General features: G+C 50.2%; 1 protein-coding gene across 1 annotated transcript; it reads left to right on the top strand.

Annotated features, from left to right (window-relative positions):
• The first annotated feature begins 245 nt into the window (after window positions 1-245).
• Window positions 246-19,070, top strand: Gng4 (G protein subunit gamma 4). The gene is made up of 3 exons (XM_015504377.2): window positions 246-510; window positions 1,561-1,674; window positions 16,601-19,070. The coding sequence occupies exons 2-3, from the start codon at window positions 1,570-1,572 to the stop codon at window positions 16,727-16,729; spliced, it is 234 nt and encodes a 77-aa protein (XP_015359863.1). The 5' UTR covers window positions 246-510; window positions 1,561-1,569; the 3' UTR covers window positions 16,730-19,070.
• Window positions 19,071-19,942: the final 872 nt, after the last annotated feature.

Raw genomic sequence — 19,942 nt, 5'->3', positions numbered from 1 at the left:
GATTTTATTTTCCTACACTGGACGTGTATTTGTATAGTAAGAATAGACCTTGTGAACTGCTTCCGCTTGTCAGCAGCTGCTAGAGCTAGACCTTCAAGTGACGGGCAGAGGAACAGGACAGGTGGATGGGCCGTGGGCCGTCTGGTGAGGCCCCAGTGGCCTTGTCCTGCAGATGGAGTCCCAGACTGTTATGTCCTCTCAGGGGTTCTCTCTCTGCCTTTAGCCCACAGTCTCCTGGAGGGTTGATCTGAGAGTCCCCAGGCTCACAGGGAAGCTGCTGAGCTTGGGAGCGAGACACCATGGGACCAGGACAGTGGAGACACCGGGACCCAGTGGGGACACCGGGACTCAGCAAGGAGGCTTCCCTGAGCCTCTACACACACCTCTGGTTGTGCTTCCAGGTGAGCCCCAAGGCCGGAGCCCTGAGTCAGCCTCCAGCTGACGACTGACTGCTGCCACCACCAGCCTGCGTCCCCTGCCCAGGCCTCTCACTGTGCCATCTCTCAGCAGGTAAGAGAGTGACCTGTCTTGTCCTGGTTCACTCAGGAGCAGGGTGGGGGTAATGCTTTCAGCAAGACCAGCTTCTTCCTCCAAGCAGAGCTACCGTCTCCCAAGCACACAGCCGCAGGCCACTGCTGAGCCTGACCCTGATGAGGGGTGTTGGCCTCCACTCTTCCACAGCCCCAGCAGGGGGCCCCGTGAGTCAGACCAGCAGCCCTGGGGAAGGAAGCAGTGCCCTGGCGCCACCCCAACTCTGTGCTTCCTGGGTCGGAGCCACAGGTGCAGCCCATCAGAGGCCCCATGAAAACCCTCCACCAGGTCCCTTGGGCATCTGTTTGCAGTGACTGTCCTCCATGCTCAGACCTTAATCCTTGCCTCTCATGGGCGGAGTAACTGATCTGTGCCAGGCAGACACTCATGGTGGGACTGTTGACATTACAGGGTCTCGTCTTAGTCACTGTCATGTTTATGGGACAGACCAGGAGAATTTCTTCCCCCTCTAGAACAGCAAAGCTATGCTTGGGACAGAGTATGGGTGAGGTTATTTAGAAACAGACTCCCGACCTGAGGTCTATGAGCCTCTTGGAGTGACAACAATCTAAAATCTATAGCAAAGCAGTTTCCCCTCAGAAGCGCCTACGAGCCGTGTGAGCCAGGGGAGACCCTCAGCCAGCCTGCAAAGCCTGGAGTCCGGGTCCTGGGTTCACACACTGATCTCTGGAACTTCTGGCTATTGGCTTCATTTCTCTGATTTTTGCACTTTTTTTTTTAACAAAACAAAAATGAGCACTGTCCTGCCAAGTCAGCAAACAGGTGTGTCGATTACTGACTTCCAACATACTTCCAGGTCTTACTGGTGGTGACGCTCTAACCAGGGGTTCATCTCTTTGTCCTCACTCTCCCCGAAGCTGAGAAAGTCCCCACACAAGAGCACAGCGTCCCGCTGTCCTTGCTGTCCTGAGCATTCCCCTCTCTGCCCAGGGTCGGTTTGTGGTGGGAGGCGGGGAGGCAGGGAGGCTGAGAGAGCAGCCTCCAGACCTCCCCTGTGCTTGCTTCCAGGGAAGCAGGATGAAGGAGGGCGTGTCCACGTCCAACAACAGCACCACCAGCATCTCCCAGGCCCGGCGAGCTGTGGAGCAGCTGAAGATGGAGGCCTGCATGGACCGGGTGAAGGTGAGTGCACAGGCGGGCGCAGGGCCTTGGCAGGGGCCAATTCGCTTGCTTGGAGTTTGGAGCATGCCCAGGGTTCACGTGACATGGAACACAGGGAGTGCCTGATTGTGCAAGGAGGCCCCCAAACAGACCCCTGCTCACTTCAGCCTGAGTAATCACGTCTTCCTGCCAACAAGTGAGCAAGGGAGTCCAAGGATGAGGTCAGTCCCAGGGTTTCTGCCCCATGGGGTGACCTCAAGGTCAGGCAGCTTCACTTATTTGGTGACAGGGGCATGCTGGGGGTGTAGCTTGGAGCCATGCCCCTGTGTCAGATGCTCCTGGAGGAGGCTGGGAGTGCCGGCCACTCCCACTGTGAGCCACTGCTGAGAGCAGGCTCCTTCACCAGGGAGAGCTCCATTCAGCAAGGCGAAGCCCACTTCTCCAGAGCCCCATAGAAGCTGGTCAGAAACCAGTGGAGCTGGCAGCTCTGAAACGCAGCTGGGGCTGGGGCTGGGGCTGGGGCTGGAACAGCGTCGTGTCCACGGAGCCTGTCAGGACACAAATCCAAGGCTCCTCCTGCTCAGCATCTAGGGTTCAAAAATTAGAATCTGCACCAGCAGGCGACTCCTAAAGTCTGTGCTGGTAGAGCTAGCGCCCTCGGGGCTCCAGCACTGAGCCCTGTCTCATCTGGAGCACGGCTGGCCATGCCAACTATTGCCTCTGTGAGATAGTCACCCTTCCCCACAGGGCTTCGGGTACAAGCCATCAGAGGAGCCAGAAAGCCCACACAGAAGGACCTGAAGGTAGCCCTGTGTGATGGCGCACGCCTGTAATCCCAGAGGCTCAGGAGCCTGAGACAGAAGGATCATGAGTTCAAAGCCAGCTTCCGTAACATCCAGGTGCTAAGCAACGCAGTGAGACCCTGTTGCTAAATGAAATATAAAATAAGGCTGGGGATGGGGCTCCGTGGTCGAGTGCCTCTGAGTTTGATTCCTGATACTTTCCGCCCCCCCCAAAAAAAAAGAAAGACCTGAGGGTGTACTCAGCAGGGGAGAATGGCACTAGGAAGGCAGTTGGTTCAGGTGGAGCCTGATCACGTAGGCATGTCTCTCACCGCCCAGCACCAGCTGTGCCACAGATCAGATCTGGAATGCCCGTGTGTTAAAGGCATGGTCCTCAGCTTGCTGGTGTTGGGAAGTCACGGACCCTTTAGGAGGACCTGGGGGAGGGGAGCATGGCTCTCGGGGGGGGGGGGGGGAGTGTGGGGCTCTGGGGTCACCCCCCCATCTCCTGTGTCCTGGCCATGAGTGAATGACCGCTCTGCCATGTGCATGAGGTGCTGTGCCCCCAACCCTGCACAGACACAGTCCCTGGTCCTCGGTGAGAGGAGAGAGCGAGGTTAGCACCCAGAGAGCAGGGAAAGCCCCGGGGTTAGGGGGACTGAAGAATGCCTGAGGAGGGCCAGCTGGAGGAGTGCAGATGGGCAAGGCCCCTGCTGTGAGGACGAAGACCCTGGTGAGAGCGTTCCCAAGCACAGCCCTGCAGAGCAGGTCCTGGAAAGCCGCGTTAGCAGGCCATCTCCACCACAGTGATCAGGGCTGTGGGCTGGGACGGGTTTAGGGCTGACACCGGACAAGGAAAGGTCAGCGAACTCATATGCAGAGAGCCGCCCGTTGGACTGGTGAGGGCTTTGGGCAACTCAAGAGCAGGCGCCATGCACACAGGCGCAGGGCCAAGCCACAAGGCCACTGGAGTGCGAGACGAACTACCAGTGGGTGGCAGATCCGCTGGTCAGAGGCCAGGAGGCAGCAGAAGCCCTGAGTAATCAGGAGAGACGAGGGGCAGAGGCTGGGCTGAGCAGAGGGCCAAGGGGCAAATGCACCAAGAAATTGAGCAGAACTCAGAGAGAAGACGTGGAGACGCCAGCAGAGAGGTAGAGCCCTAGGTGGAGGCCTGGCCAGGGGACTGGGAGGAGTGGCCACCAGGTGGGGACTCTCCTTCAGCTAGGAGGCTGGGTCTGTCAGGCCTTCCCTTCCCCTGAGACCCTCGCGTAGGATCTAACACTAGGAGGAGGGGTCCCACGCCAGGTCAGAGGCAAGGAGTCTCGGGAGCTTGTGCTTTGGGATGTGTGGCTGGTCCAGACCCTGGGGACTCCAGGGAGCAGCCAGTGATGGTCACGTTACTGTGGAAACAGCCATGTCACTGAGGAGAGGCCGCCTTCGGGCACAGGGCATGGTCACCCCTGCCATATCTTCCTTATATAGCCTTCAACATTTTAAAATATGGTCAAATGCATAGATGCATGATGTGTCATTTAAACCCCTTCTAGATGTATATGTCATCACGTTAAGTATGCTCACAAGGTGATGTGACCATCGACACCCTCCAGCTTTAATCTTCCCAAACAGACATTTGTCACCATTACAAACACCCTCTCCCCTCCTCTCCTCCCCCAGTCCTGGCAGCTGCCTTCTACTTTCTGTCCCTATGTGACTGAATGGTTGAGTGCTCCTGGATTCAATCCCTGGTATATATATTTATATATATATATATATATTTTAAAAAGCTCCCAAATAAAGATACCGACTTTCTCACATTCTCAGAGAATGATCTGTGGAGATGTACTCAAAAGAAATGAGCTCAGTGTGCTGAAGAGACCCCTGCCCATCTGCGTACTGCGGACCAGTCCAACAGCCAAGGCTCAGATGGGCCAAGGTGTCCGTCATCAGAGGAATGCATACAGGAAGTGCATACCCAGACAATGGGAATAGTACTCACCCTTGAAAAGGAATGAAATGCTGACATGGGCCACAGCACAGGTGAACCTCGAGGACAGTGTGCTAAGTGAAATGAGCCATAACAAAAGGACAAGTGCTGTATGATTCCAATTGTGGGAGGTCCCTTGAGTGCTCAAATTCATAGGGACAGAGGATATATATATATATATATATATATATATATATATATATTTTTTTTTTTTTTTTTTTTTTTTNATGTTTTGTGATTATATATCCAGGTCTGTAAATACTCTCCTAAAATGTCCTATTTAGTATCTGTTTTCTACGTCATCTGGAGTACTGTGATTTATTGAAGTGCTCTCCTGTTCTCAGACATTTCACTTGCTTCCACTTTGGGGTATTCTGTTTAAAAAGACACTCAGTGAACCCACTGGCCAATAAAATTTGCATGTTTGATTATTTCTGTAGGATAAATTCCTAGGGACTGAAAAATTTCTTGAACAAGAATACACACATGGAGAACTGTCCTTTTTTATATTTTATTTAGGGACAGGGTCTCTAAGTTGCTTAGGGATTTGCTGAGTTGCTGAGTCTGGCTTTGAATTCACAATCCTCCTGCCTTAGGTTCCTGAGCCTCTGGGATTACAGGCATGCACCACCAAACCCATCTTATTTGGGGGTCTTAATTCTTGTTTTGAAAATGATACTCTGTTTCTCTGTTCATAAAAAATGGTACTTGCTTATTTTGGAAAATTTTGGGGAAATGCAGACCAATAGAAAGAAGAAAACTGAGTGATCTGTGACCACCACAGGCTGGTGTTTTTTCAACTGAATATGTCTTACATATTATAAAATTGAGGTTATAGTGTACCTCTTTTGCTTTTCTCATCCTGATTTATCACTGAACAATGTTTTGTGATTATATATCCAGGTCTGTAAATACTCTCCTAAAATGTCCTATTTAGTATCTGTTTTCTACGTCATCTGGAGTACTGTGATTTATTGAAGTGCTCTCCTGTTCTCAGACATTTCACTTGCTTCCACTTTGGGGTATTCTGTTTAAAAAGACACTCAGTGAACCCACTGGCCAATAAAATTTGCATGTTTGATTATTTCTGTAGGATAAATTCCTAGGGACTGAAAAATTTCTTGAACAAGAATACACACATGGAGAACTGTCCTTTTTTATATTTTATTTAGGGACAGGGTCTCCCTGAATTGCTTAGGGCCTTGTTAAGTTGCTGAGGCTGGCTTTGAACTCACGATCCTCCTGCCTCAGCCTTCTGAGCCACTGGGATTACAGGCGTGGGCTACCATGCTTGGCTATGCTGCTTTTCTGTTTTATGCTGTAGAACTTTATGAAAAGAGATGTAAATGTGCAAAACTGTTAATTTACACACGAAAATATGCATTAAGACTACAGGATAACCTCTGGGGAAACTCCCAGTCACCAGTTCCTCCCCCAAAGGGCTGAAAGACTTGCTCATCACCGAACCCACACACTATCTGGGTCTCAGGAGTTTTTGGTCAAAGAATGATTCACTTGATCTACTTAGAACAGCTCACTTTTGATTCAGGTCCCAAATCAACATCATGGAAACAGGATCAGGTGGGGTAGTCAGGACAGACTAGAGAACTTCAGCATAAAATTCAGTTTCCGGGACTAGTCCTCACAGCAGTGCAGAGGGATAATCACCATCCAGCTCACATGCTCCAGCTCGTGGGGTTGCCGCTCTGAGCCAGGGATTAGCCATCCAGCCAGGGCCACTGACACTTCGCCAGAACAGGGCTCGGACTCCTCCCTCTTGGATTGTTAGTTGAAGTCTGGCATGTAGGTCTGACAGACAGGATCAAGGTCACATGCTGGTGCCCAAGCTGCAAGGGATTCTTGGAAAGTGAGAATCAACATTCTCAGATCCTGTTTTGAGATATCAACTTTTTCCCTACACTGAGCACATGGAGAAGATAGTCCCTCCAGCCAGAGAAGAGGTCCAGGTCTTGGGGACAAAGTGTATGACCACTGTCCACTGTAGCCCATTCTTGCTTATTTCATAGGTGTGAATCAGTAAATACAAGTTCATTTCTGAAATCAATTAACATATTTTGAACGTATTAAAACTGCAAAGAGGGGCTGGGGTTGGGGCTCAGTGGTAGCGCACTTGCCTTGCATGTGTGAGGCACTGGGTTTGATCCTCAGCACCACATAAAAATAAATAAATGAAATAAAGATACTGTGTCCAACTACAACTAAAAAAAAAAAAAGTAAGACACCAAAGCAACCCCAAAGGTATCTGTCTTAGTAGGTGTTAAGTTGAAAAACTAATTTAGATTTTCTGATTTAATGTCAAAAACAATGTACTTTGCACTAGGAAAACACTTAAAGTGACTCAGACTTAGAACTTAAAAAAAAAATGGGCAGAAATATACCAGTTACAGTCAGTATGTGTAAGATCTACACGAGAAAGATAGTAAAACTCTGAAGAAACAAATCAAAGAACATCTGCATGAATGGAGAAGCAGTCTGCGTTCATAGATAGGAAGACACAGTATTGTCAAGATGTTTTATTCCAGCTCCATTTCTAGATGCAGTGTCATCCTAATCAGAATCCCAGCAAGTTATCTTGTGGCTATTGACAAACTGATTTTAAAGTTTATATGGAAAGGCAAAGGCCCAGAATAACCTGTAAAATACTGAAGGCAAAGAACAGTAGCAGCAGTGGGAGACTGGCTGGACCTGCCCACACGGCTACCTTGAGCTGCAGCGACCAGTGGGTGGGCTGATGCAGTAGGGACAGAACTCAGCGGGAGGAGATGGAGGGCCCAGCACAGACCCTCAGGTATACAGAGGAGCAGGGGCAGCCCACGGAGCAGACACAGTCATCTAAACATGCTGCTAGACATCCATTGCAAAAAAATGAAGCCAACTTGGGCCTTTCACATTGCACAAAAATTAACTCAAAGGGAGCCATAGAAACCCAAAAGACAAGACTAGAAACTGCCAGAAGACAACACGGGAGGCAATCTGGATGACCTTGGGCTTGGCAATGAGTTTAAGGCACAACAGCAAAAGCACAACCCGTGAAGGAAAATATGAGTAAGTTATTCTTCATTAAAATTAGTAACTTCTGTGAAAAATTAGTAAGGAAATGAAAAGCCACAGAGGGGAAGTCTTTTTGCAAAGAACATAGATGGTAAGAAGACATTCAAAATAGACAAACCTCTTAAAATTAAACAATGAGAAAACAACCACGTTTAAAAATGGACAAAACATCTGAACGGATCTCACCAAAGATAACATATGATGGTAAATAAGCACAGAGTCCCGACATCGCATGTCCCTAGAGAATTGCAAACCCGAGCAATGAAATGCCACTATCACTTATGACAATAGCAAAAATCTAGAAAACCAACAGTGTCCTAATTTAATAGATTGAATTATGTTGGGTGCATGTATGAATACACAAGAATGAATCCCGCTAATGTCAGCAATGAAGATGTTAAATATACAGGCACACGTATCAATAAGTAAATAATGTCAAATGCTGGTGAGGACCGGGAATAACTGGGCCTCTTATTTGTTGCAAGAGGGAACCCAAATGACACGGCCACTTAGACTCTCTCTTACAAAGCCAAACAGTACCCAGAGCAAAACACGAGGAAGGGTCCAGGGCAAAATTGCATCAGGCCAACTTTCCCCACTCCTAGTGTCTCTGCTCGCCTCCTTTTTGTCTGGCTAACTGACCAAGGTCTGGAAGGACATGCTGGACTCTGACCAGCTGTGCTTCTTTCCTGGCCCTTCCTCATTTTCACCTATAAAACGAGAATATATAAACTTCTTTACCCAGAAAATGCCAAGGAGGCCTGCCTGTAAGCAGCCCTCGTGGGGCACCTCGCACATCCTAGAAGCCCAGGGCTCAGCCCCGGCACTGCCTGGATATGCAGGCTCGCAGAAGCAGAGGCGGCACTGCCCGTCGGAAACCACTTCCCCAGCTGTGAGTGGATTTGGGAAGGCCGTACCTGAGAGAGTGAGACACTCAGAGCATGGAAGGGCCGAGAGATCTGAAGAGCAGAAAGCCTTGCCTTGGACTCCGAGTCCTTACTGCAAAATAGCTCCTCTCTAAACCATTGTTCAGTTAAGGTTCAATGTAAGGACAACCCCAATTCTAGTGTGGATTTCCAGGAAGCAGACTTTGAATCATCCTGAGGTTCAGTTAGATGAAAATGTGTGGGAGCATTTGTTCCATTGAGTCTTTGCCTTTGTAGTGCTGGGGTTGAATCCAGGGCCTCTCACTGGCCAAGCAAGTGCTGTACCACGGAGCTGCACCCCAGCCCAGGAGGGTTTTCCTAAGTATATGTGTTTTAGGAGGAAGACACTAAAACATATCATAGAATCACAATATTTAAAGATTTCTAATACTCTTTCAGGAACAGGCAGATCATTGGAACAGAGTAAGAAGTCTCAAAACAGACCCCAGACTATTGAGAATTTGGAACACGATCCCAGATGGTATCTCAAGTTAGTGGGGAATAGATTATTAATAAATGTTGTTAGATATTGCTAGCACTTTGAAAAATAAATAAAGCTACATGCTTCACTAATTTTATCTAAGTAAATTTCAAATGAATTATATTCATCTGCTCAGACTGTCAAAATATCAGGCTGGGTGGCTTAAGTAACAGATTTATTTTTCTCAGTTCTAGAGGCTGTACGTGCAAGATTAGGGTGTAAGTGAGGGTTTGTGTGGTGAGGCCACCTTCTCATTGTCCCGACACAGCCTTTGTTTTGTGCTTGCAGGGAGAAAGACCTTCCCTCATGTCTCTTCCTCTTCTTATAAGGACCCCAGTCCTATCAGGTTAGGACCATCCTTTGACCTCATTCACCCTAAATTATCTCCTGAAAGGCCCTGTCCCCTATCGCTGTCACATTGGGTTTGTGGCTTCAGTTTGAATTGGGCAGGGGTGTGATCAATGCATAGCATGGATCAAAGATTTAAATATAACAAAGGAAACCACAAGAGTACTAGGAAGCAGGAGGGATGTTTTTATGACATGAATTTGAGACAGACTTTCTGATCATGCCATGAAACCCACAGTTCATAAACTAAAAGTTTTGACTGTGCATCAGGCTGGGATCCTGTTGTCCTTCAGCAGTGTGGACAACCCACATTCTATTTGGTGAAGCCTTGTGGGAAGTTTGCTGAGTGGGCGGGGATCTCACTCCTGGCTTTTCCAAGTTTTTCTGGATCCAGAGCTCTCCCCACCAGAGCTCTCCCCATGGTCTGCTAACAGACACCTTTACTGCACCCGGCTCCAAGTCTCTTGCACTTTTCCTAAGAGCCGCCATGAGGGGAATTCTTTTGGAAGAAAAGCAGCCAGAAAGCAGCCAAACACATAAGGGAATATGTTTCCTGTGGTCATGTTTTCTCCAGTTGATAAAACTCATATGGTTGAGTTGATGAAGCCAAACCAGAAGATTCTAAAGCCAAAGACTGTGTTAAAACAGAAAGGTTAGACTCCAATGTCGTGGCATAGCTGGTGGAAATCTGAAAACCAGCAGAAGCACGGAGCTCCTCCTGCTCCCAGGTTGCTCACCCGTGGCTGAAGGTTTGGGAGGTCCAGGGCAAGAAGGCAATTAGGAGATGGGAAGATGGAGAGAGCCACCTCTCTGAAAGAAGAAACCAGTGGGGCTGGGGATGTGGCTCAAGCGGTAGCGCGCTCGCCTGGCATGCGTGCGGCCCGGGTTCGATCCTCAGCACCACATACAAACAAAGATGTTGTATCGCTGAAAACTAAAAACTAAAAAATAAATAAATAAATATTAAAAATTCTCTCTCTCTCAAAAAAAGAAGAAACCAGTGATGCCGAGTCCCTGGCCCATGGGGGTCTTGTCTTGACAGTGGCCACAGTGTCCCAGATCTAGCCTGAGCCTAGGGCATCTTCCTCATTGCAGGCAGCAGCCACAGTGTCCCCAGGTCTAGCCTGAGCCTAGGGGACTTTCCTCATTGCAGGCAGCAGCCACAGTGTCCCCAGGTCCAGACCAAGCCTAAGGGACCTTCCTTTTTGCAGCTCCTCCTGCATCACAGTTTGGGCTTACCCAGCTCTTCATTTCATCACCTTCCACAAGAAGCCTCATCCAGACCTGCAGGAAGTAGCTGTGCTTTCTACAGTCAGATTTAGAAATGAGTTCAAGGAAAGGGTGTCAGAGGGCCAATTCTAGGAGTGGAGTCAGATCAAAAGAGAGCAGCCTTTAAATTAAACCAAAGCATAAGGCAGGATAGGGACCCAGGAGGGAGGAAGGTGCCCCAGGAAGGAAAAGGGCCCTTCCAGGCACCAAGCTGCTTCTCTGGGGGCCCTGTGGGCATGGAGTTGCCCTGAGAACTGGGAGAAACCTTCCCACTCCTAAACATCCTTTCCGTCCTTCAGAGAGCAACCAAATACATAAGGGAATAATAGTAGCCCCTGCCTGCAGGGCACCATCCGCCTCCTCACCTGGCTGCAGTCCAGCAAACATTGCTGTTGCCATTTGCAGAGGAAGCTGAGTGCCCAAGTGTGCCTCCTGCCCAGATGTGCGTCCTGTATAGGCTGCCTCCTGCTCAGGTGTGCATCCTGCCCAGGGTGCATCCTGCCCAGGTGTGTGTTCTGCCCAGGCTGCGTGTCCTGCCCAGGTGTGCATCCTGCCCTGGGTGTGTCCTGCCTAGGAGGACAGGGCAGGTTAGCCCCTGGTGCAGCCTAGCCAGGATGGTGCTGCCAGACTCACATCCACTGCTTCTCCCTCAGCCTTCCTGGAGCCCCTCTGCATTGGGGCCAGATGAGGGGGGTCTTGCTGTGTTCCTCACTCACCTCAGTAGTTCCCATCACCATACAAAATGCTCTTTTGGTAAACTTACAAAATGACTGATTTGTGGCTTTCTTTGTAGTAAGTTGGGAAATACCAAAGCGGAGATGGTCCATCAGGTAAGACTTCTAACGATCTGTTGGAAGGGTTTGGCTAAGTCAAAGTCCAGGGCAGATGTGAGTGAGTCACACATAGATGGGCTGCATGGGAGCTTTGCTTGTCCTGGGCTGGGATGTGAGGACACCTCTGATTTAGGACAGCTTGGAGATACTAGCCCTCTCACATGCCTTAGACTCACCTCCTTGTGTGCAGTCAGCTAGGATGTGGGGGAGCCTTTATGGCAACCTGGTGACTTACCCACTGGCAGTTATGCAACCTTACAATTCGGAGGGGGCTCCCTGCTAGGTTGTTTTTTTATTCACACACAGATCCCCCCACTTCTGGTTTCCACCTGTAGGCACAATCTCACCTCCTCTCAACCAAATGCTACATGTGGCATAGGGTAGGACTGGCTGGGTGGGCAGAAGCCCCTCCTGCTAAGGCCATCTAACAATGACTGGGAATCCCCTACAGTGGAGCCACTGAAAGCCGTAATATGGAAGCATCTAGAGATTGCCCTTAGGGGTCTGTACGAGGACTTACTGAATATGCGTTTTTTGTTTTTTGGTTTTTTTAAAAGAGAGATTCCTTTAGGAAGTGGCATTAGTCTTAAATACTTTCCAATGTGAAAAGAAGAAAAGAACAATCTTAAGAACTCACTCTGTGCCAGGTATAGTGGTGCACACCTGTAATCCCAGCAGCTTGGGAAGCAGAGGCAGGAGGACCATGAGTTCAAAGCCAGTCTCAGCAACTCAGTGAGGCACTTAGCAACTCAGTGAGACCCTGTCTCTAAATAAAATACAAAAAAGGGCTGTGGATGTGGCTCAGTGGTTAAGCACTCCTGGATTCAATCCCCAGTACCAAAAAGAAAAAGAACTCACCCTGATTCTGTTTAACATCTGCTGTTCAAATTTAGAGGCAAGGTACACACTCTAATGTCCTAGGGATACCCCGAGGCTAGCAGGACTCCCGGTGGAGGGTACGTCAACTTTGACCTTGTAAAAGATCCATGCCTGGAGCTGGCTACAACCCACCTGTGCCCTTAACGAGGATCCTGCTTTGTTTTCTGGGGGTAGAGGGAGGAATAGGCAAAGCCAACAAAGATGCTTCTAGTTGATTTCAAGTACTATTGTTCAACAGACCCAGACTGCTGAGAAATAGGTGTGGTTTCTCTACTTTAAATGCAAAATGCAGAGGTTGTCACAGTAAGAGTAGTAATTATGTCATCTGTCTTGTCATGGAATGTGACTATAGTAATTGCAACATTCTCTCCCATCCCTGAAGCTTGTAATTATAGTGCAACTAACAGGATTATGTGCTAACTTGGGCTGTTTTAATCACCTCTTTTACTCTGAAATGGATGGTAAAATTCCACAGTTGTTCCCAGACTACTGATTCTTTTCAACATCTGCTGTCCTGTAGCTTTGTGTGTGCGTGTGCTGGGGATGGAACCCAGGGACTCTCGCTCGCTAGTCAAGTGCACCACCACAGAGCACAGTCCCTGCCCTGGGCTGTGGCTCGGGCAGTCCATCATCACGGAGCTAAGAGCTGATGGGGGATGGGTGGGTGAACATCCACAGTCAGGGAGCTGTAATTTTCTACCAGGATGAAATTCTGTCTTTGAAAGCAAATTGTCTATTTTATGTTTCAAAGATGGCAGATGTCTTCTGGAATCTGGAGATGTCTATCACCCTTATTTTATAGGAAGGAAACCTCCAGTCAGAAAAATCAATCTAGGGCTGATTAAGAAAACCCTCTCTTGGGCTGGGGCTGGAGCTCAGTGGTGGAGTGCTTGCCTAGCATGCATGAGACACTGGGTTCGATCCCCGGCACCACATAAAAATAAAAACAAATAGAATAAAGGTATGGTGTCCATCCACAACTAAAAAAATATCTTCATAAGAAAGAAAGAAAGAAAACCCTCTCGCCTCATGTCTAAGGAGCAGATGTAAGTTGATTAATGCCTGGATATTACACTGAGAGTCAGGATGTCACCTTTTATGTGTAAGGCACACGGTGACGGTCATGGCCTGTGCTTATGTTTTCCAATCCCATTACAGTAAATGCCTGGGTTTATCTGAGATCCTGTGGGTATAGGGGAATAAAGGGACTTCAGATGCCATATCTGGTTAGGGAAGCTCCCTGGGGTGTTTGTTGTAAGATGACATACACTGCATTGGACACCGCTGTGCCTGACAAGCCCATCCTCAGTGGTATAATTGTCTTAGTCCATTTTCTGCAGCCGTTACAGTCCTCGAGGCTGAGAAGTCCAAGAACATGACTCTAGAGTCTGGCAAGTATCTCTGAGGTGCGTCATAATGAGGCGAGAGGGCAGGCAGTGGCCGAGAGGGAAATCCAGCCAAACCTCCTTTTATCAGGAGCCCTGAGACAACAGACAGTTCCTCCCTCTGCTCATGAGGGTGGAGCCCATGTGGCCTCCTCCTAGAGGTCCCACCTGTCAGCACCACCCAAGGCCGTTGCACCCCAACCTGAGTGTGGGGGGTATGCAGACCACAGCAGTGGTGCTCCAGAAACTCGGGGTGCTCCTGAGAGCCCACCTGGGCACAGAGTGTGAAACCAGCGCTCTGTGGCCATATGCTGGCTCTGGTGGCATCCACTCCTGCGATTACTGAGGTTCAAGCACAGACAGGACTCAGGATCCAGAGTGATGGCTATGGGGACACAGCTGTGATCTGGAACCAGCACGGAAAGCAGATGATCTAAGAGCAGCCTGTTTTCTTGAAAGGAGCATGGTGGCATCAAGTAAGTGTCACTTTTGAGAAGCAGCAGAAAACTTCCTGGATGGAACCTGCTCAGGACTGTCAGGACAGTCACAGTGCAGGTGTTCAGCTATGAGGGAAGAAGGCTCACCGATATGGGAGGGACACAAGGACCCAGCCAGAGTGGCCCCCAAGCCCCTTGAGTCCCCTCCTCCAGGACGTGGCCTGATGCAATGTGGAGGTCCTGATGCAGCCCCCGGAAGGCCACCCTGAGGTTACTCTCAGAGACCTAAATTAGGCTAAGCCACCCACGAAGGCTGTTGCTGACATCTGCAGTAGACTGACTCGGAAAGGAAGCTCTGTGGTGTCCCGAGAGCCCGCCTCTGGCTGCAGGTGGATGGCGTGTGCAGGTAGCCATCGTGTGGTCAGCCTTGGTCCCCCCACAGTGGAGACAGTCCACACGTCCTGATGATTATGGTGACTTCATCACTTCTGAGTCTTCTCACTATGGGGACAAACACCTCACTTTGTTCTTTCCTTACATCCTCTCAATTAGTTACAAGGAGGATGTTCAGCAATCGCTTCCTTGATGAGATGATGAGGTTGATAGAGAATTCAGAATCAACTGGAGCACGGCCAAGGAAATGAAAGAGGTGGAAATTGAAAACTAGACACTGGAGAGGACGGAGAGCCAGAGGAGGCATCCTTGAAGCACCTGCAGGCCTGATTGTTCTGAGGAGGAAGGGGTGGCTCCCACCCCCAGCCCTGTCTGTGCCAGAAGAGGGGCTGCAGGGAGGAGTCCACTGCAAGAACCCAGTGGTGTCTGCCCCTGTGGCTGCAGAGAAGCTGGCGTGGGAGGAGGGAGTGACACCTGCAGCAGCCGGGACCACTTTCAGGAAGGAGCTGCAGCAGGGCTCAGCCCAGGTGCCCGCCCACCATGTGGTTCCTGCACAATGCCCCCCACAGCTCTGTGGCCTCAGAGTCAACTTCCCTACTCCTTTGCTCCTGTCCCTTGTGATGCCGCACAGGTTCCCTGCAGGCTTGGTGCACTCCAGGCCTCTATGTGCCTGGGAAATTCCTACAAGGGTGTCCTGCAAACTACTGCCAATTTCAAACACTCCCACTCAACTCAACAGACATTTATTTAGGATCTAAAATACTGGCCACAGTGCCACTAAAGGTAGAACCAGAAACCGGCCCAGTAAAAACAAGCTTAGGGATATCTAACACTCCCAGTTTTTACTGAGAAAAGCAAAACTTGAGAGGTTGATTTCTTTGCCCAAGATCGCACAGCTAGCTTAAGGGTGGAGATGAAATGAGAATCCCTGTGTTCCTTGGTGCCCCTTTCTCCATTCCACACTCCTAACAAATGTGGGCTCTGTCTGGATTTAGGTAGACTCTTCAGTTCTACTCCTACTTGATTTATCTAAGGGAAAAAAATCATTTTGGAATTATTAATAGGATTCCAACCACTGCTAGTGTGGGTGTGTCTGGCTGGAAATCAGAAGAAGAATCCCTGTAAGATGTGAGCCAGCCTGAGTAGGGACGCAGGGGGCTTTGGAGCACCTAACTCACTGATCGGCTTTATAGTTCTAGAGAAGACCTGGTGTTGGGTGCGCCAGAGGCAGTGGGGGTGGGAGTGGCTGTTGTGCACTCCCCTGCACCGAGTCTCTCCTCTCTGGAGCCTGGGCCTCAGCCAAGAAGTCTGAGGGGCAGCTGAGTGAACGCTCAGGCCATTCGGGCATCAAACACTGAGGAGCCATGAACAAAAGAACTGGTAACTTCATCTCCCCCAGCAGGGCCTCCCCAGCCCTCTCTCTGCACAGATGGGGGCAGTTCACTGCTCGATGATCAATGATCGATGGCTGATACCGTGCATGGATTAAGATAAGTCTGAAAGAGCCAGGGCTGCCTGGCCAGGAGGGGCTCCCTCTGCCGGAGTGGCGTCCCTCCTCAAAAAGGTACGGTCTTATAAAACAGCAAAAGTGTGTCCTGGGGTTGGGGTTGTGGCTCAGCGGTAGAGTGCTCGCCTAGCATATGCGAGTCCCTAGGTTCAATTCTCAGCACCACATAAAAGTAAATAAATAAATAAATGTGTGTGCGTGTGTATATACACACACACACACACACACACACACATAAAGTGTGTCCCGTGAGGGGAACAGAGTCCTCTCATGCTTGGTCCTGAGAGCAGACTGCAACAAAAGAGCTGATCATAAGGGTACACCACCCCCCGCATCCTGGCCAGGGCAGCAGCCTTCTGTCTGACTCTTCCAGAAACGGACCAGCAGAGTCATTGCTGGCCGTTGGCCTGGACCCTGCACTCTCCTCCAACGAGAGTTTGACAAAGGGCCTGGGCCTTCCTGCCAGCTCTTCAGCCCTCTCCGGATGCCAAGCCGGCCTAGCTTCCAGGGGTAGCATCTCCACCGCAACGTCCTGGGTTTGCACCACCCGCCTGCACCCTGTCCTCGGGCGGGTCCACCCTGCTCGGGGACTTCTACCCTGGACCACTCGGAGCTGGCCTCTAACCAAGCACCCGTGCTGTGTCCCCACAGGTCTCCCAGGCAGCCGCTGACCTCCTAGCGTACTGCGAAGCGCATGTGCGGGAAGACCCCCTCATCATCCCGGTGCCTGCGTCAGAGAACCCATTCCGGGAGAAGAAGTTCTTCTGCACCATCCTCTAACCCCAGTGGTGAATGCCCCTCCTCCGTCCACAGAAGCTGTAGGGACCGTGCATGCTGTTAGCCTTGGGGCGCCCCCGCCCCACCCCACCCCCAGGCCGGCTCACCTCGGTTTTTCATGTTTTCTTCCTGATATTCCATTTCTTTTTATTTGTATTCTCTCATTTTTATGTCATTTTCACTAGTGGCAAAGAGAAATAGACATTTTTATAGCCAAATGACAAATGTGCCCTGTAAACGGTAAGATGGATTTAAGGGTTTACAGGTTTTAAACACCAATTCCCAGGTTTAAATACATGTAGTTAATGAATTTACTCGATAATTCATTGAAATGAAAAAGCATGCCCAAGTAGCCCCCACTTCGGTAACTTGGTTTTGGATGAGAGCATCTCGACCAACTGCGAGGTGCGGGGGTCCCCCGCCGGAGAGAGCAGCACTGGGGTCCCCCACTCCCGCTCCTCCAGGGAATCAACAGCTTCCCTGACCTGCGCTGGGGGCCGCGCAGCCCACCCCGGTTGGACGGCCCTTGCCTCCCTCCGCTTCTCATGGATCGCTGCAAGGTGGTCCTCTTCCAAATGCAACCCTGGGGTGGTAGCCACTGGCTGCCCTGACCCTAAGCAAGGACCAGGACAGCCCTCAGTCGGTACTCAGGCACCGCCACTGCCACCTCTCCTGCTCTCTACTACTCTGGCCCGGTCCCATCCACAAGGGCCCTTGCTGGGAGCAGCACAGGTCCAGCCGGGCTTCAGCGGAGTGACAGCAGCTCCCGGGAGCCGCCCGCTGATCTGGCCTTGGCGCCAGCTAATTTAACCCTCCAACAATGGAGACCACGAGTGAAGGTGTCTCTGGAGGGAGGGAAACTGAGGCATGAGAGATGACGCGGTTTGCCCACAGTTACGGACCGCAGTGGGGAAACCCTACTGCCCGTGCAGGAATTCAAGCCCCCAACCTCCTGCGGCCCTGGCTGGGACGCCTTCCAGGCTTAACCTGTGGCAGGTGGGTGGGCCACATCAGGAAGCTCACCCGGTGCTCAGCAGACTTTCCCACCTCCGCCCAGAGGAGCCTGCTGAGCCTGCATGGGGGCAGCTTATGGAAAATGAGCCCTGCGGGGGCCCCAGAGAAAGAGAGGTCAGCCTGCATTAGCCTGGGAGCTTCTGAGACAAACTGCAGGCCCCACCTAAACCACTCATGCATCCCTGATGATGGGGAGGAGCAGCATGGGAGCAGAGGCTCTTAGTCTAAAATGGTCCTGTTCTGAGTATTTGGAACCGGCCTCTCTACTGGGCTCTGCAGGGCCTCGCTGGGTGGCTGGAGCGAGCCACTGTGTGCCCAGCTGTTGTATCTTGCAAAGAGGGCCCAATGTCATTACTCCTCCTGCCTTTCTGTCTGGAAGGAAATCGAGGAGAGCTCTGATTATTGTTTAAAACAAATACATGCACCAAATGCCAAGGTGCAGTGTAGGGAAGAAAGTGGGACTTGAAAGACCCCCCCCCAGCTCAGTGGGATGAGGAATATAAAACTGCCTACAGAGAGGCAAATATGATTTTCAGACCAGTTAATGACGGGCTGCCATCAAGAGTGGTGTGAGCACAGGGTCATTCCTTGCTGCTTTTGTTGAACCAGTTCTTAGTTTCAGAAGGCTCACTGATGGCACCAGAGCTGTCAGGAGGCCGTTGGCTCAGATTGCAGAATTGTACGCTGAAGGTGGTGATGGAACTTCCATCCTTCTGCAGTGGGGGCTGTGACCAGGATCTCTTTATTCTGTGGTCTGCATCAGCATCATTAGCCTGATAAAGCAAAACGCAACCCATAAAAGCACATCAGAGGAGCTGAGAAAGTGGGTCGGCACATAGTGGCAAAATCAGGTCAAGAGAAAAACGTGCTTTGAATCTTCCACCGAACTTTCTCCCCTTTTGTTTTTGCTTCTATCCCTCTGTGTTCCATCTTCCTTTTCTCTCTCTGCCCTTTCCCAACTCGATGCTTCCTTACATTCCCCGGTGAGATCCTTTCACCACACCCCCTCACTCCCAGACCTACAGCACTTTCTGTGGGTCACCCCTCCAGGTGTTCCTGAGCTCCGCTCACACTGGGGGCTGTGAGCTCCTCATTCCCATCATCAGTGAAGACAAATGACATAACAGCTACCACTATCATGGACTGCAGCTGTATTGGACAGTTGCCATTTCATACTTTCAGCTTCCTGTAGGGGGAAGTCACCCCTTACACATGAATTTAGTGGGATGTGGAACCCACCCTACTGCAATGGAAGCTGGAGTGGGTGGGTGTTCCCCATCTTTCAGGTGCCCCCTTTCCCACTCTGTACTAGCCAGGGGGTGGTCAGTGACCCAGGCAGACTACCTGGACCCCCCTGCTTTGTGTTGTGACTCTGGAGCAAATGACACGGAAATGAAATGCTGAGAATCATCTCATGGAAGCTGCAGTGGTCCTCGGATGGTAAAAGCTCAGCAAAAGAAGCCAGACTGCAGGGGTGCATGTCCACTGGTAGCAATGTCCAGGGACGCAGGGTCCTGGGCCCCACTGAGATGCCTTGTCCTTCTTATATCTCCTTCTAGCTTCCTGTTAATTCTGTGAGCCTCCAACCTCCATCCAGTAAATTCTTTATTCTTTCGTGAAATAGCCCAAGTTGGATGGAAATACCATGTTACCTAACAATTCTGCTCTTAGGTATATTCCCAATAGAAATGTGTACGTAAATTTATTAAAAGAAACAATAGAATGTTCACAGAGCACTGTTCATAAAAACCCCAAATGGGAAAGCACCCGAATGCCCATGTTGAGTGGGTAAAATATTAGGGTCTCTTCACATGCTGGAATCCCACGCAGCCCGAGAATGAATGGTCTGCAGCTTCACCCCACAGCCTAGAGGTGAGGGAGGTAAGATGAGTACAGATTATCAATTCCATTTTTATGAAGCACAAAACCTGGCAAACCAATCCAGGTTGCAAGGAGAGATAGGAGGTTCTACTACTACAGAGTCACTACCGAGGAAAGAGTTACCAAGGGAACAGCCACCGCGGGGGCAGGAGGGAGCTTCCGGGGTGCTCTGATTCTGGATCCCATGCCATTCACCTGAATGTGATCCATTTGTGAAAGTTCTTCCATCTGTACACCTTGGATTTGGGTGCTTTTCTATATGTATGTTATACTTCAATAAAAGGTTGGGTTTTGTGGCTACCAGTTATGAATCCTACGTTA

The sequence above is a fragment of the Marmota marmota genome, unplaced genomic scaffold (genome assembly GCF_001458135.2).
Source record: "Marmota marmota marmota unplaced genomic scaffold, marMar, whole genome shotgun sequence".
Lineage (NCBI taxonomy): Eukaryota > Metazoa > Chordata > Mammalia > Rodentia > Sciuridae > Marmota > Marmota marmota.
The sequence above is the reverse complement of the archived record's forward strand: the minus strand, read 5'-3'. Positions and strand labels throughout refer to the sequence as shown.

Coding starts and splice junctions, on each gene's coding strand:
- Gng4 (XM_015504377.2), top strand. CDS start 1,570: ATGAAGGAGGGCGTGTCCACGTCCAACAACAGCACCACCAGCATCTCC. Junction 1,675..16,600: donor CCTGCATGGACCGGGTGAAG/GTGAGTGCACAG, acceptor GTGTCCCCACAG/GTCTCCCAGGCAGCCGCTGA.